This window comes from Prunus persica, chromosome G6 (assembly GCF_000346465.2).
Source record: "Prunus persica cultivar Lovell chromosome G6, Prunus_persica_NCBIv2, whole genome shotgun sequence".
Lineage (NCBI taxonomy): Eukaryota > Viridiplantae > Streptophyta > Magnoliopsida > Rosales > Rosaceae > Prunus > Prunus persica.
In genome coordinates this window covers 25,157,025-25,174,864 of record NC_034014.1, presented here as the reverse complement: position 1 = coordinate 25,174,864, position 17,840 = coordinate 25,157,025, and the positions used below count along the sequence as shown (strand labels likewise).

The following is a 17,840-nucleotide window of genomic DNA, read 5'->3' as shown; positions in this document are numbered from 1 at the left end:
GCTCCAAATAGGGTGTTATACCTAGAGTAGGAGTTTGGAGCCGTAGTTTTGAGATTTTCCGGCGACGTGTAATCGCTTTGGACACCCAACGCTGCCAGCGCTTGTGGCGGGGTGTGGGCGAGGGTAGAGGAGTAGCACTATGTCCCAATGAGATCCTTAGGTTGTCATGAGTGCGTAGGATTTTGCGGATCTCAATTCGGACGTCGTTTGACTATCGAACGGACGATCACATATTGTGCTTTATCCGGGTTCGATAGGTTGGGACCGTTGGATGGTCCCAAATTTAATATATGTTAATTTAGGTACTTCTAGGATCGTGTAGGAATTCACGGATTGTGAATCGGAGCCCCGGATGTTCCGAATAAATAATTTAAGTTTATATTTTATTTTAACCGTCAGATCGTACGATCGTGAGCGATCCGACCGTCCGATTAGGACCAAACTTCCAGGACGAGTGTCCTATTTCTTATAGAACCCATAGGAACTTTTGGATCGGAATTTGGAGGTCGTGGGCCCCGTAGGTCCGTTTGACCAGGGTTAAGGTAGTTTGACCCTTGGTTGACCGTGAGTCTCCCGGAGTATTCTCACCTTCCCAGGGGGGATTATCGGGTGCTAGACTATTGTTGGGGTTTACACAATATTAGAAGTAAAATATATATATGTTGTATAAGGATACAAAAGAGTCTATGATGTCAGTTTGAAGTGCTATACGCACTACCTTAGGCACATCCTCGTAGTTTGGTTACACTACAAGTACCACCCTGTGAAAGTTAGGTCCCACGTGGTTATCCGGCGTGCGGACAGGTCCCATACGTGGCGTTGGTTGTACAGGCGTATGGGGAGATTATATGATAATATGTTGAGGTCGCACGTGGCGTAGGTTATCCGACGTGTCGACAGACCCCATCGTGGCGTTGGTTGTACCGACGTATAGGGAGATTGTGATATGATGTTGAGGTCGCACGTGGCGTAGGTTATCCGGCGTTGAGACAGGCCCCATACGTGGCGTTGGTTGTACCGGCGTATGGGGAGATTATGTGATATTGTGTTGAGGTCGCACGTGGCGTAGGTTATCCGGCTTGTCAACAGACCCCATACGTGGCGTTGGTTGTACCGGCGTATGAGGAGATATGTGATATGATGTTCAGGTCTCGCGTGGCGTAGGTTATCCGGCGTTGAGACAGGCCCCATACGTGGCGTTGGTTGTACCGGCGTATGGGGAGATATTGTGATAGTATGGTATGGTCGCATGTGGCGTAGGTTATTCGGCTTGTTGACAGGCCCCATACGTGGCGTTGGTAGTACCGGCGTATGGGGAGATTATGTGAAATACAGATAAATGAAATAAGGTATTGCTTATGTGTGGACTTAGGTTTTAAGGAAAAACTACGTGAGGCTTGATCCCTCAAGGAGGGTACGTAGGCAGCCTAAGGTTATTAGGTGCAGCCGCAGACTAAATGTTAGACATAATTTATATTTGAATTTATTGTTTGCCTTGGTTAAGGCATGAATTGTTTTGTTAGCATGTTTGGTAGTAGTTGAGAATTATTGGAAGGCCGAAGGCCGTTTATGTGAATTGCATGAAATTATATTGTGCATGCTGCCAGTTGTGGATATTAAATGCGTTTTTATGCAGGTTGTAATTTTGGGAAATGTCCAATTTATAGGGGAGACTCTGTCGAAATTTTCGGCAGGAAGTCTCGTCTTTAGTAAGTGGGCCTGGCATCGGGGTGATGTCGGGAATTCCAAAGGGTTCGCCTCGGGTTTTGAGAAATTCGGGGCGGGTCCTTTCATACCAGTTCCAAACTCTTCACCATAAAAACTCACATCATACCCATCGTCATATCCCAAATCTTTAGCCATTCCAAATAGCTCTAACATGGACATATAGTCAACCTCACAATAATCAAACTAACTGACTTCACCACCCAAATAAGACCATTCACTGTCCTTTCTATTTTTAACTAGTTTACCTCTATGGAAAAACTTAAATGTGACAACCTCATTAGCATCATTATCTGTGTAAGAGAAAGATTCACTTAACAAATGGACAAAGGTAACAGACAAAACAAGGACCATACAAGGATACTACAAGGAAAACATAAGGACCACATAAGGTGTATTGTGGCCAGCACAGAGTAAAAAAGTATATGAAAAAATAAAAAAAAAACTCCAGCAACACACTAGACTAGGAACACGCAAGGACCACACCAGGACCAGCACAGAGTCAAAAAGTATACAAAAAAAAATGCAAAAAAACCCTAACAGCAGTTCAATCCACATGCCAAAATCAAGAAAATCGAGTGAGAATGGGTCCACTTACATATGGGTTGACAGCCTCCAGATTCTCTAAGCACCACCATCTTCGCACTTTCTAGCCTTAAAGTCTAACGCCAAACAATGATTTCTTCTCCAAATTCTCCCAAAATCGAAGGCAACCTCAGATTTTCACAAATCCTAAGCCCTCTTCTCTAATTTCCCCTTCTCACCCAATTTCCCCCTTTGTTAGAACTGAGAAACCCTTATTCGAAGAGATTAAAGGTTAAAACGAAGTGGGGCCCAACGCTCGTAACGGAACGTCAAAAAAACTGACAGAACGGGTAATGTGAGACGGTTTTTAAAAGGTTGACGGGTACTTTGAGACGTTTGCAAACATATGTGGTAATCTGAGACAAGTTTGAAAGTACAAGGGGCATGTACATAATTAAGCCATATATATGCATGTGCAATTTATAGGGAACTCTTGTCCATGTTGCAGATCAATGTGAATGATTTTTCTTGATGCCTATTTCTACTATTTTTTATGCCACTTTTCTGATGTCTTTTGATCATTTCGTATTCACATCTGTATATATTTTTAGTGGATGAGTATCATTTACATTTATACATGAAATCTATTTCAAGTGTCATGTTTTTATAAATTCTGAAAAAGTAAAAAATTAAACAGGGACAATAAAGACTCGAGTAATGGCCTAATAATAGTGGATAATGTTATAAATTACTCTTATTAATAAACAAAAATCAGGGAAAAAATTTAAAAGAAATAAAGGATTGTTTAACTAGTCCACATGGAAGAATCCTCAATTAACCATGTGGCTGGGGAACAAGTCGTGTACAGCTGAATCCTCAAAACTTGTACACCTGTGACAAGTTCTACGCATGCAGATTACCCCACAAAGGGTCTACGAAACACCCAGTCAAGGATGCTTGGGTTCCAACATATCCAAGTATCTCAAGTTCCAATTCCAAAGTTCCAAATCCGGAGAGGTACAAAGGGTAGTACTTATAGCACTTCAAACTAACATACTAAAATCCACTCTTTTCACAATCTCAAACCAACAACCCACATACCCCACACATAACCAATCATAGACAGGAATTCTCAAAAATAATAACTAACAACTCAAGATAAGTGTAATATGCTAAAACCCAAAGATATTTCAAATACTTTATAAAAAATTAAAAAGTTCAACAATTTAATATATAATGAATTCAATAAACCATTAAATCAATATGCATAGTTTTTCCATTATAAAACAATGCTCATTAGGGGTGGCATCGGGACCGAAAAACCGGAACATAGTTTTTACATATTTTTTTATTTTTACAAATTTTTAAAATCTAATGCCATATTTTAAATTTTATAATCACTATTTTTCCAAGTTCAACTTCAAAAAATTTCTACATGTATGAATTGGATTATTTGTTAATTTTTAAGCCAAAAAAATAAGTTATTTATTATAATTTTTTAAAAAAATTAAAAAATTAATAATTCGGTTCAAAACCGGAACCGGTCAGAACCGAAACCAAACCGGTTAAATAGTACTAGTTTCGATTCCAATTTAAAGTGAGAACCGGACCAGACCGGACCGCGCCCGCCCCTAATGCTCATTATTTGAAAACAAAGTTCACTCACAAGTAGCCCTAGAAAAATTAATTGTTCCGTAGAACATACGCACAAGAGACAAGACCCTCCTTTTTGCAGTCACTCCATCGTCTCTTACTAGTAGCATGACCAATTTCATGGCTCGGATAAGGCCAGACTACCACACGTTTGCTTCATTTTCGGTGTACAATTCATCACAAAGTTAGAATATGAGTCAAGTTGGTATAGTTGTAATGTATTCATAGACCAATGGATTCATTTTGTTAATTGATGAAATATCTGAGATCAGCGTAGTTCTAGAACTTTCTCTCTCAGTTGTTTCGATTCTCTCATTTTATGTCTATCCAAACACTTGTAGTTGTGACTTTCATCATTTCCAATACCCTATGCATCAAATCATCGAGTATACCCGCAAAAAATAAAGCAAAACACAATGAAGCTGAGCTGACCCTGCATTCTCACACTAATTAAATATGTTGTCTTTATGTAGAACAAAGAGCGATCCAGACTGTCCAGTGCCTGCTACCTTAAGCAACAAGTTCGGAATTTCGATGCAGATTGCATATTAAATTCTTGAAATTTATAAAACAAGCAAGTTTTTTCCTTTTCTTTTTCATGATATTGTTGTGCACTTCAATATTCACTCCCTTGGCAGGAGTTTGTGTGTATGGAATTAGTACTTTTTACAGAATTTTATTCTCACCCAACTTACATACAGATTGTTACAGTATTGATTTTTATATAACAAGTTACAAAACTAATAAGTAGAGTCAACATTCTAGTGTGCTAGACAATCATAATTGCGTCGAATCAGCGACCACCCGAGAGGAATGCGGACTCTGCAGCATATGATGAATGTGAAAACCCCTTGCCCAGAGAAGACGAATATGACATTGCAAAATCATCAAAACCTTCGTGGTGAGCAAAAGTCAAGCCATTTGAAGAGAACCCAAGAAGAGAGAGCTCTGGCAAAGCAATGTCACCTTCCAAATACTGCACAACCTGGCGCATGCTTGGCCTGGCTGTAGGCTCTGAATGAGAGCACAACATCCCAAGCTTCAACACCAACTCCACCTCCTCGGCTACAAATTCAGAACTCAAGTTTTGATCTCTTGCCTCAAGAATGGCACCTCTGTTCCAAAAAGAAAACACCCAATCAACCAAAATCAAATCCTGGTCTGGACCTTGTGCCTCTATTGGCCTTCTTCCACAAGCTACTTCGAGCAAAAATGCCCCGAAAGCAAACACATCGGTGCTCGTTGTGGCCCGGCCTGATCTTATATGCTCTGGAGCTAGATACCCAAGTGTTCCAACTATATGAGTAGTTTGAGGGTCTGTTCCATGGTCATATAATCTTGCAAGGCCAAAATCTCCTAGCCTTGCATTCAATTCACCGTCGAGTAACACATTGCTGGCTTTCACATCTCTGTGAATCACAACTTGTTCCCATTCTTCATGAAGATAGAATAACCCTGAAGCCACACCTGTGATCACTCTAAACCTCTGGCTCCAATTGAGAGTGACCGTAGGGCAGTCATAGAGGTACTTGTCCAAGCTTCCATTAGGCATGTAGTCATAGACCAAGAGCAGCTCCCCTTTTCTTCTGCAATAGCCCAAGAGTGAGACTAAATTTCGATGGCGAAGCCTGCCAATACTCACAATTTCTGCAACAAATTCCTTCATCCCCTGTCGCGATTCGTGTGAGACTCTCTTCACAGCAATCTCAATTTTTGAGGTGGGTAATATGCCTCTATAGACTTTACCAAAACCCCCAGTCCCCAAAAGTTCATTCTCCTTAAATCCTTTTGTGGCAATATATAAGTCTTTGTATTTAAACCTTTGAGGCCCATACTCAAGCTCCCAATCTTCAAGTAATTCTGCAAACTTCCTCTTCCTTCTTATGAAATAAATTAAACCTGAAACAACTAGCAAAACCAAACTCACAGACATCACAGGCACCCCAACGGTCAAAAAATTAGATATTTTTTTAGGTCCTATCCGGGGCAGCTTTGGAAGTTGTGAGAGAACAAGTTCTGGAGCCTGGCCATTCATCTCAAAGCTCCATCCTAGAACATAATGAGATGTGAAGACTGCGCCAGCAGTAGAGGAGAAGCCAACATACATGGTCGTATTAAGGACCGTGGAAAGGTCATACTTCAAAGATAAGAGTGGAATATGGGGTTTATCAACATTGATTGGACCCAAAGTGACATTGATTTGCTTCTGGATACCATCATACTCCACCCAAACTTGCATTGGTTGACCACTGATGAGGGTCAAGTTTCGGAAACCGCCATTGTTTAGAGCATGATATCCCGCTGGAGTTGAGCTCACTGAGCGCAAACCATTGATATCAATCCCAACATGGTTGTTGTCGATGTCGCCAAACTCGGGGTTCTGTATGGGGTCAAGCTCTACAGCAAAAATATGGTTGCTGGCGTTGCCATTGTTGGTTTGATTGAAAACGCCCAGGTACTGAATTAGAGAACCTCCGGGGAGACCTCTTGTCGGAGCAATGACAAAGGCAATTCCTTGGCCACCCAAACGCAGTCCGAATCCGGATCTGATAGCGAACACAAAAGTGGTAGAGAAGGAGAAAGCGGTAGCATTGGATGAGTTCTTGAAGGTTACTGGGTTGGGGTAGAAGGCATGGCCGAGTACATTGTCATTTCCAGAGTCATTTGTAAGCTTCAGAAGGCCATTGGATGTGACTTGGGCTACGCCATCTAGGCTAAGATTAGCAGACAGGAAACCATTGTAGGTGAAATTGAGATCTTCAGCTGCTGCTAGGCTTACTAGTATGACTAAAACAAGCTTGAAAAACATGGCTATTAATTTCAATTCTCTACCAAAGACTATGAAGTTTCAATACATAATTTAGTTTAAGTCTTATCGCAGATAAGTCATGGACTATACCCACAGCTACACTACCAAAGAAAAATCTAAGTCTTTTTTTTTTTTTTTTTGGTCAAGGAAAAATCTAAGTTAATGTAGTGGGCTCCAAGGAAAAAAAGAAAAAATTACTATAACTCCCTAATAGTATCAATTAATTTGCCAAATAAATGGGCTCAATTAATTGACCTATGAGATATTCTTCTTGTCCAAGTGGCATCTTGTGATTGAAAACTGGATTATTTACTCCTACAGCAGACATTGTCACAAATTAACAAGAAAAAATATATTGAGTAAATCAGAATCATACAAGTGGAAAATTCTTATTCAACTAGTTCAAAATCTGCATTCAATTTCCCTTCTAGAGATACATTATTGACCTTCAACAAGATAACCTCGAAGATGCGGGACCACAACTGAGATCTTCTGCTGCTGCTAAGCTTACCAGTATGAGTATTACAAGCCTGAAAAACATGGCTATTCTTGATTCTCAGCCGATGCCTTTCTGAACATATCCTTCATTGCGAGTCTTTGGATACATATCAAGTCAACAACTGCACCCATTAAGAAAAATCTAAGTCAATGTAGCGGGACATTGTCAAACAACTTGACCGTCATTGTCACTAATTAGCTTTTATGTAGAAATTATGGACACTAACTGTTAGCTTGTGTGTGAAAGCAATAAATGTTGGAGGTGTGAAACCAGGAAATATTCACTTGACTTGTGAAGACTGCAGCTTGCAAGTTCCAGGCCTTGGAAACCAAATATGATTAGCTTGGTTAGCAAGCCATATACTTGTATAAGTTGAAAACCAGAAATTTTTTCTCTCATTCTCATATTCTCACATATTATACGTTAAGAAAACTTGACAATTCATATTTCACAAGGGTAATACTAGGCTTACCACATTTTTCACAAGGGTAATACTAGGTCTTGGCAAAGTCCAGTTTGGCCTAATTATCAACCAAAACTAAAACAGAATTGATATCGTTCATCCGATTCAGTCTGATTCGCCCCGATTCTCAGCCAAGACCCAACTTTTACAATCACTCACACTCGTCTCCCACTAGTGTTATGATCAATTCTATAGATACGAAGGTACAAGCCTCTCCGACCCCATATTTTAATCACTCACTGTTACCAAAAAGGAGTAAACAAGTGTCCCGATATCAAATTCTTCCTGCAGCAAAATGCCAAATTTATTTTTAGAAAATGATCATATACCGAAACAAAAGCACACAAGTTTGCAATTTCCATGCAGATTGCCACAATCATCAACTAGTGCTACAATATTGGCACACCAGTAAGTCGATATATATAATGTAAATTCAAATTTCACAAAGACATTAAAGAAAACTTGACAATTACACACGCACAACAGAGAGAAACCTGTGGCCAGTCCAATGCTTCAAATTGTACTTAGCTGTGGGAGAGGTCTGTCGTTTCCACGACTAAATTTTAAACCTTCACAGTGATGCAAATGTACTTGGTTTAAGGAGAAGGAGCCAAAATAGTTGGAGGCAAAAACATAGAAAAGCTAGCGTCTAGAAGGTTCAAGAATTCAATCCTGCTCCTACAACAACGTGATGTACCAAATAGAAATGGAGGTTTCTGCCAAAACCCATTCTCTAGAAAATGGCCAGAGATCTGTTTTGACATCGGACGACGGTGAAGGATCTGAAAGTTGAGAACTTGAGGAGGTCTGCGGAGATCTCCGCCACACTCATCCAGTAATTACTAGTCCAAGATTCGGCCCGCATTCCGGACCCAACCGACTGCCGCCTCTTAAAATTGCTCCCTTTTCCCGTTCTAATTTTTTACTATTTATTAAGATTAAAATTTCCATGTCTGTTTTCTTATATAAAAAATAGTATATTATCAACAACAACAAAAAGATATAAAAAATAGTATAATACAAAACATCTATTTTTTATGCAGCATTGATTTAATGTAACAAGCAACGAGTTACAAACTCATAAACTAAAGGAAACATTCAAAGCTGCATGTATATATGTTATATGCCTCGAGTTACAATTGATTGGCCTCAGCGACCCCCTGAGAGAAGTGATGACTCTGGCACATATGACATCTCCTTGCCCATAGAAGACGGATATGACATTGCCGAATCATCAAAATTTTCGTGGTGTGCGAACTTCAAGCCACCAGAAGAAAGACCAAGAGATGATAACTCCGGCAGTGGAATGTCACCCTCTAAATAATGCACTACTTGACGCATGCTTGGCCTAGCAGAAGGCTCTGAATGAGAGCACAACAGCCCAAGCTTCAGCACCAATTCCACCTCCTCAGCTACGAATTCTGAACCCAAATTTATATCTATTACCTCAAGAATATTACTTCTCTTCCAACAAAAAAACACCAAATCAACCAGAACACCTTGTGTCTGTATTGGCCTTCTTCCACAGGCAACTTCAAGCAAAAATGCCCCAAAAGAAAACACATCGGCGTGCGTTGTGGCCCTGCCTAATCTTGCATTCTCCGGAGCTAGATACCCAAGTGTTCCAACTATACGAGTAGTCTTAGGGTCCTTTCCGTGGTCATATAATCTTGCAAGGCCAAAATCTCCTAGTCTTGCATTAAATTTTGAATCTAGTAATATGTTACTGGCCTTCACATCTCTGTGAACCACAACTTGTTCCCATTCTTCATGAAGATAGAACAACCCTGAAGCCACACCTTTGATCACTCTGAACCTCTGCCTCCAATTGAGAGTGACCACTGGTTGGTCGTATAGGTATTTGTCCAGGCTTCCATTAGGCATGTAGTCATAGACCAAGAGCAGCTCCCCTTTTCTTCTGCAATATCCCAACAGTGGTACTAAATTTCGGTGACGAAGTCTGCCAATGCTAATAACTTCTGCAACAAACTCCCTCATCCCCTGTCTTGATTCATGTGAGACCCTCTTCACTGCAATCTCAGTTTTGGAGGAAGGTAATATGCCTTTATAGACCTTACCAAATCCCCCAGTTCCCAAAAGCTCCTTCTCCCTAAACCCTTTTGTTGCCATATATAACTCTTTGTATTTAAACCTTTGAGGCCCATACTCAAGCTCCCAATCTTCAAGCAGCTCTGCAAACTTCTTCTTCCTTCTTATGGCATAAATTAAACTTGAAATTGCTAGCAAAACCAAACTCACAGACATCACAGGCACACCAACGGTCAAAATATTAGATATTTTTTTACGTCCTATTCGGGGCAGCTTAGGAAGTTGTGAGAGAACAAGTTCTGGAGCCTGGCCATTCATCTCAAAGCTCCATCCTAGAACATAATGAGATGTGATGACTGAGCCAGGGGTAGAGGAGAAGCCAACATACATGGTCGTGTTAAGGACCGTGGAAAGGTCATTCTTCAAAGACAAGAGTGGAATATGGGGTTTATCAACATTGATTGGACCCAAAGTGACATTGATTTGCTTCTGGATACCATCATAATCCACCCAAACTTGCATTGGTTGACCACTGATGAGGGTCAAGTTTCGGAAACCGCCATTGTTTAGAGCATGATATCCCGCTGGAGTTGATTTCACTGAGCGCAAACCATTGATATCAATCCCAACATGGTTGTTGTTGATGTCGCCAAGCTCGGGGTCCTGAAAGGAGTCAAGCTCTACAGCAAAAATATGGTTGTTGGCGTTGCCGTTGTTGGTTTCATTGAAAACGCCCAGGTACTGGTTTTTAAAACCTCCCGGGAGCCCTCTTGTCGGAGCAATGACAAAGGCAATTCCATGGCCACCCAAACGCGGTCCCAATCTGGATCTGATAGCGAACACAAAAGTGGTAGAGAAGGAGAAAGCGGTAGCATTGGATGAGTTCTTGAAGGTTACTGGGTTGGGGTAGAAGGCATGGCCGAGTCCAGTGTCATTTGTAAGCTTCAGAAGGCCATTGGATGTGATGTGGGCTACGCCATCTAGGCTAAGATTAGCAGACAGGAAACCATTGTAGGTGAAATTGAGATCTTCAGCTGCTGCTAGGCTTACTAGTATGACTATAACAAGCTTGAAAAACATGGCTAGTCATGGACTATACCCATAAAAACAAAACAGAGCAGCTAACTTGGGGTATGAGTTACCCTTGGGGCTTCATAACTTCGAGTCTGCTCCTGTCTCCCTCTCAAGCTTGTTGCTAGATGATGATCTAGGAAGAGCCCAAAGTAGGGCTGTGCCTTGTTAGGTTTTTTTCTTTTCTGACTTCGGCCTGCCTTGTAATAAAATTAAAAAAAAAGAAGACAAGAATCTATGAACAAATACAAATAAGAGATACATGTGACTTAGACCAGAAACATGGCCTGGCCTCTGAATTTTGTAGGGCGAAATTGCATTTAATACTATTGTAACTGGCAGGTCCAGCTCCGAGGAAAAAAAAGAAATAATATTGTACAACTCCCTAATAATTTGCCAAAAAAAATAGACTCAATTAATTGACTTATGAGATATTCTTCTTGTTCACATGGCGTCTTGTGATTGGAAACCGGATTATTTACTCCCAGAGTGGACATTGTCACAAATTAACAAGAAAAAAATAGAGAGTAAATCAGAATCATGCAACTGGAAAATTCTTCCATACAACTAGTCCAAAATCTGCATTCAATTTCCCTCTAGAAATACATTACTGACCTTTGACAAGATAACCTCGAAGATAAGGGACCACAACTGAGATCTTGATTCTCAGCCAATGCCTTTCTGAACATATCCTTCATTGCGAGTCTTTGGATACACATCAAGTCAACAACTCCACCCACCAAAGAAAAATCTAAGTCAATGTCGCGGGACATTGTCAAACAACTTGACCGTCATTGTCACTATTTAGCTTTTATGTAGAAATTATGGACACTAAATGTTAGCTTGTGTGTGAAAGCAATAAATGTTGGAGGTGTGAAACAGGAAATATTCACTTGACTTGTGAAGACTGCAGCTTGCAAGTTCCAGGCCTTGGAAACCAAATATGATTAGCTTGGTTAGCAAGCCATCTACTTGTATAAATTTGTTGTTAGCAATACAAAGAAACTATGTTGAAAACCAGAAAAATTATCTTCTCTCATTCTCATATTCTCCCATATTAGACGTTAAGAAAACTTGACTTCATATTTCACAAGGGGAATGCTATGCTAGACTTACCACATTTTTATACCATATTGTGTACTACCTCTCTGGTAAGTCTAGTTTTTCCATTTCACAAAGGAATAATGTTATTCTTACCACATTCTCATACCACCTTATGTGGCACATGAAGTGGACAGTCACATCAACTAAAAAGTGTCAATAAATCATAAAAGAAAAGAAAATGTTAAATTAATTTTAATTGATGTGACTATCCACCTCATCTGCCACATAAGATGGTATGAGAATGTGGTATACAAATGTGGTATGAGTAGTATTATTCCTTCACAAAGACATTAAGAAAACTTGACAATTGCAAACGCACACAGGTTACAGGGACAGAGAGAAACCTGTGGCCAGTCCAATGCTTATATATCTAAGAAAGGCTCAAGTTCCTCTGCTAATCATGTGCAAAACAATCCCACTATGCAAGAGTTGAAGTCTGCCATGCCAAACCTCTCTAATAGTGAGTATCAGCAGATTCTTACCATGATGAATGATAAGAAAGAGCCACAATAAAACTCTGCAGGTTTGTCATGTTTCCTTTTACCTTTACACCACTGGCTGATTGATAGTGGAGCAAAAGATCATATTACATCTACCTCACATTCTTTTACATCCATAAATGCCAACCCTTCCATTCCACCAGTTGTATTGCCTAGCGGTGAAAAGGCTTCTATTATTTCCATTGGGAATACCTCTCTCAACTCATCTCTTTCTTTAAAAAAAAACTCTTGTATGTGCCTAGCTTCAAAGTTAATTTGATGTTAGTAAGCAACCTTACACAAGAACTTCATTGTTCCATCTTTTTTTTTCCTAATTGGTGCATTTTGCAGGACTTGGCTATAAGGAAGATGATTGGTTTGGGTAAACAGCAAGGAAGCTTTTACTATCTGGTTTCTTTGACGTCAGACAAGCCTTCCCTCCTCCAACCATCTTGCAACCATGCTCATGCCTCTCACCTCTAGCATAGCCATTTAGGTCATCCATCATCTTCTCGTTTACAATTTTTAGCTAAGAATGTTTTGAATTTCCCTTTTTCAAATAATGCTTGCGCGGTTTGTCCCTTGGCAAAACAAACTCGAGTACCTTTTAATTTAAGTTCCATTTCCTCTTCCAAATCATTCTCTCTTATTCATTGCGACATTTGGGGGCCTCATAAAACTACATCTTTTTCAGGGGCCCGTTATTTTCTAACTATTGTGGATGACTTTACTAGGTTCACATTGTTATTTCTCAGCAACATAAATCTAAAACACAGAACTTGCTTAAATCTTTTTTTGCCTTTGTCCAGACACAATTCAATTCTAAAATACAACAAATACGGGCTGATAATGGAGGTGAATTTTCTTCCATGCGCCGTTTCTTTCATGAACATAGGGTCATCTATCAACATACTTGCGTCTACACATCACAACAAAATGGTGTTGTAGAGCGCAAGCATTGACATATCATAAAGATGGCTAGGGCTTTACATTTTTAGGCAAATCTCCCTATTTCTTTTTGGGGGGGAGTGTGTTCTCACCGCCATATACTTGATCAATCGTCTACCCGCTGCCCTTTTATCCAAGCAATCCCCCTATGAGAAGTTGTACCATAAACCTCCTTCTTACACTCACCTCCGCATTTTTGGTTGTTTAGCCTATGCCACCATTGTCCAACCTTCCCATAAATTTGACACTAGAGCCAAGCGCTGTGTTTTTCTCAATTACCCTTTTGGTCAAAAGCCTACAAATTATTTGATCTTACCACTAGAAAAAATTTTACCAGTCGTGATGTCGTTTTTCATGAGAGTCATTTTCCTTTCAAAAGTTTACCTTCTTCCTCTCACACAGAACCTCCACCTCCTATTTTAGCTCTTCCTTTATCTGATTTGTCATCTACTCCACTTATCTCTCCAGACCTAACCTCACCACGTACTCCATCTCCTTCCGCCCCACTTGATCTCACGGCTTCTTCCGACATTGTTGCCCCCGTTTTCCCCTCTGACATCGTTACCGCATCACCTCCATCACCACCTTCTTCTCCTTCTGTACCACCAGCCCCCATCCACCACTCTCTTCCCAAAAAGGTTAAACCACCCCGTCTCTAAGATTATGTTTGCTCACAGGTCACTTTACCCACGATTGACCAATCATCAGACTCTTTGCCATGTCGCACCACAGGTACTCGTTATTCCCTTTCTAACTTTCTTTCTTATCACTGTTACTTACCCTTACATTTTACTTTCATTGCCAATATTAGTCAGCTAGTGGAACCTAACACTTTTGCAAAGGCTGTTTCTAATCCACACTGGCAAAAGGCCATGCAATCTAAACTTGCGGCTTTAGAATCCACTCAGACTTGGTCCCTCACTTATCTTCCTCCTTGACATATTCTAAAATATCGATAATATCGACGAAATATCTATGATATTATCGTTTTTTCATAACGTATCCATACACATATCGTATAAATATCGATAATATCGAAAAATATCGATGTCGATTATTTCGCTCACACTTCAGCAATATTTTGTCAAAATATTACTATAATATCGAAAATATCAATGTAATGGAAAAAATGAAAAAGAAAAGCACAAAAGGGATTCAAACCCTTGCCATTTCACTCCTCCAACGCCTTAACCACCATGTTGCTTATGTTTTTGTGATAATATGCTAAAAAATGTTTATTTATGTTGTTTTGTTTTGAACATGTAGTTTTGCGGGTTTATCATTTGATGACTACTCTTCACAATACACTTACTCTACAGAGATGATAAACATTGTGAAAAATTTGAACCTCATAAGAACTCTGTGTGGTACTAAGTGACTCATATATTTTACCATGCAATGTATAAAGTGTAAAATATTATAGTAAATCATTATATATAAATGATTATGATGTGTTTAATCTTCTTTCATTAATTACTACATATTTTCTACGCTCACAGTGTTTGTCAACTCGCTATATAATCAACTTAAATCAGTTAACCCATCATGCAATGCATTTCCTTCCAATTTTTTGTGATAAACTAATAGATAATTGACTGAATAAACATCCTCCAAAGTTTCAATAAAAATTTCCAAGTTTTTCTTACAATTTCTGTGGTTTTTATTCAATTTTTATCGATATCGATAATATCCCAATATTTCCATTGAAATTTCCATGTTTTTGAACTACCGATATTTCCGATACGATCGATATTTTAGACCTTGCTCTCGGGAAGCAACCCATTTGCATCTATGATGGCACCATTGAGCGCTATAAGGCTTGTCTCATGGCCAAAGGATACACTCAAACTGAAGGTCTTGACTACCATGACACCTTTTCTCCTACTGCCAAGATGGTTTCTGTTCGGTGTGCTCTTGCTCTTGTCGCTGCCCACAACTGGTCTTTGCATCAACTTGATGTCCACAATGCATTCCTCCATGGCGATTTATGAGGAAATCTATATGTCACGTCCTCCTTGTCTTCGGTGACAAGGGGAGCATTTGGTATGTCGCCTTCACAAATCCTTGTGTGGATTAAAGCAAGCATCTCACCAATGGTTTTCTAAGTTCATTGAAGCCATACAAGCTACTGGTTTCACTCAGTCCAAAGCCGATTATTCGGCTTTTACCCGCGAAAATGATAAGTCATTCACCGCTCTTTTGATCTACGTCGATGACATCATGATTACAGGAAATAATTTGCCTGCCATTAATGCTCTCAAGCAATTTCTTAATACTCGTTTTAAAATCAAAGACCTTGGTGATCTTAAATATTTTTTAGGCATTGAGGTCTCACGTTCCAGGAAAGGTATTTCTATTTGTCAAAGAAAATATGCACTGGACATTATTAAAGATGGAGGAGCTTTTGGGGCATGTCCAGTAAGCTTTCCCCATGGAACAAAATTCCAAAAATTTCTTCTGATACAGGTGAGATACTTCATGATCCAGCAAAGTATAGAAGGTTGGTGGGACATCTGATTTATCTCACCATAACAAGACCTGATATTATGTATTCAGTACATATACTTAGTAGATTCATGCATGAGCCTCGCAAGCCACACTTCTATGCCACCATGAGAGTTTTGAGTTATCCGAAAAGTACCCCAGGACAAGGACTCTTCTTTCCTACTGGAAATGACATGAAGTTAACGGAATATTGTGATTCAGATTGGGCGGGATGTCAACAACACGAAGGTCAACAAGTGGCTACTGCGTGTTTCTTGGAAATTCTTTGATCTCATGGAGAACAAAGAGACAAAAAACTGTATCTCTTTCTTCAGCAGAGGCTGAATATCATGCAATGACAGGTGCGTGCTGTGAAATTACTTGGTTGCGTTATCTATTGCAAGACCTGCAACTCCTAAACCCAGGACCAGCTACTTTACACTGTGACAACCAAGCTGCGTTGCACATATCTGCGAATCCAGTGTTCCATGACAGAACTAGACACATTGAAATGAACTGTCATTTTATCAAGGATAAAATTCTGGATGGAACAATGATTACAAGATATATTTCATCTCAACAAGAAGTAGCAGACGTGTTTGCAAAGGCATTGGGAAAAGAAGATTTTTCGGCTATGGTGTGCAAGTTGGGAGTTCACAATATTCACTCTCCAACTTGAGGGAGAGTGTTGAGAAGTCAACTAAATCCCAATATATTAGGGATTGAGTGATTATCCAAATTATATGTAATTGATTATACATGGTTTGCTTTCCTTTATGAGTCTCTTGATTGTAGAAAATCTATGTATAGATACCCTTGATACTGTAAAGAGAAAATCACCCGGTAATCAAATATTCTTCCTTTGATTACAATTTTACAAATCAGTACTACAAAGGCGTGGTACAGCCCCGCAAAAAACTTGAAGAACCGTTTCAGAAGTGCCCGTCAGCTTAATGATTGACGTACGAATTCACTGGCCTGTATCAAAGCTGATAATCCTTTCAAATTTGAAATAGTCATAGTGAATCCAAGACCACCACTTCAACTCAAGGACAAGAATATACACCTTAAATCTGAGAAGGAGAAAACTTATTAAAATTTACTTCAACAAAAGTGTATCAGTATTCGCAGAACTATAAAATTTATAATAAAAAAATTAGAAGGAAATGGAAGTTGGATTATGCATTGCCAAAATAGCAATCACTGCAAAAGTAAAAAAGCATCTCCCTTTTCTTTATATTTCTAATGAACCAGATTGCTCTAATTCTTCAATCTCTCTGAATTAAGCATGCAAAATAAAATAAGAAATCTATAATTCACATCAACATAGAAGTTAAACATATCAAAAATATATCAAAGGAGAAACAAAAGTTCAACCAACCAAACTCACGACCATTCAAGAATGTACAAGATTTTCAATCAAAGCTACTAGATACAGAGTAAAACCCCAATAGGAAGCAATAAATATATAAAATAACTTATGCAAGCCGGTACAGAAAGAAAGCAGCTGATAAAAAGTAAACAAAATACAATAACAATTAAAGTTTTCAGGCAACACAAGGCAGTAAACGAAAACCCAGACAATGATTTTCAAAATCACAACAAAATTTAAAGCAAACCAAATGAATTGCTTACCAAATTGTAGCTATTTCCCTGGTTATCCACAGAAAAACAAAGACTTTAAGCAATTGGGTATGTGGTATTTTCGCTATGAAAATGAATGGCAGTTTTGATAATCATTTCAGTTTTTTAGTTTTAGTGCAGAGAGAGCAAGAAAAATTCATATTGCAGTTGCTGATTTTTTCTTGCTTATATACCTCGGAGTCCATATATACACCTCACAATAGAATTCCGCTATTAAGCTGACGTTTGGGCAATTTTATGTGCAGCAACGTGCGAGCTTAAAATTGGGTGGGTCTGTTTGGGCTTTGCTACCCCGAAAAAAAATTGGGCGGGTCGCTGCGCCGAACCAAGTGGCGGGTACTTTATAGCTTACAAATCCAGTGTTTCTGAGACCACTACTACCATTTC

General features: G+C 39.4%; 2 protein-coding genes and 2 long non-coding RNA genes across 4 annotated transcripts; 1 reads left to right on the top strand and 3 right to left on the bottom strand.

Moving 5' to 3' along the window:
• On the bottom strand, positions 4,514-7,122 carry LOC18775155 (L-type lectin-domain containing receptor kinase IV.1). The gene has a single exon (XM_007206470.2). It carries the CDS (start codon positions 6,710-6,712, stop codon positions 4,697-4,699), a length of 2,016 nt encoding a protein of 671 aa, XP_007206532.1. The 5' UTR covers positions 6,713-7,122; the 3' UTR covers positions 4,514-4,696.
• LOC18772992 (L-type lectin-domain containing receptor kinase IV.1) lies at positions 8,692-11,442 on the bottom strand. The gene has a single exon (XM_007208211.2). The coding sequence runs from the start codon at positions 10,801-10,803 to the stop codon at positions 8,824-8,826; it is 1,980 nt and encodes a 659-aa protein (XP_007208273.1). The 5' UTR covers positions 10,804-11,442; the 3' UTR covers positions 8,692-8,823.
• On the top strand, positions 11,811-14,257 carry LOC109949876. Its single transcript, XR_002272183.1, has 3 exons — positions 11,811-11,945; positions 12,222-12,421; positions 12,729-14,257. It is a non-coding gene; the product is annotated as an uncharacterized LOC109949876 (long non-coding RNA).
• On the bottom strand, positions 16,599-17,614 carry LOC109950022. Its single transcript, XR_002272363.1, has 2 exons — positions 17,445-17,614; positions 16,599-16,882 (listed from the first exon to the last, which is right to left on the bottom strand). It is a non-coding gene; the product is annotated as an uncharacterized LOC109950022 (long non-coding RNA).

What these genes read in the sequence shown, in the direction of transcription:
- LOC18772992 (XM_007208211.2), bottom strand. Translation starts at nt 10,803, where the DNA reads ATGTTTTTCAAGCTTGTTATAGTCATACTAGTAAGCCTAGCAGCAGCT.
- LOC18775155 (XM_007206470.2), bottom strand. Translation starts at nt 6,712, where the DNA reads ATGTTTTTCAAGCTTGTTTTAGTCATACTAGTAAGCCTAGCAGCAGCT.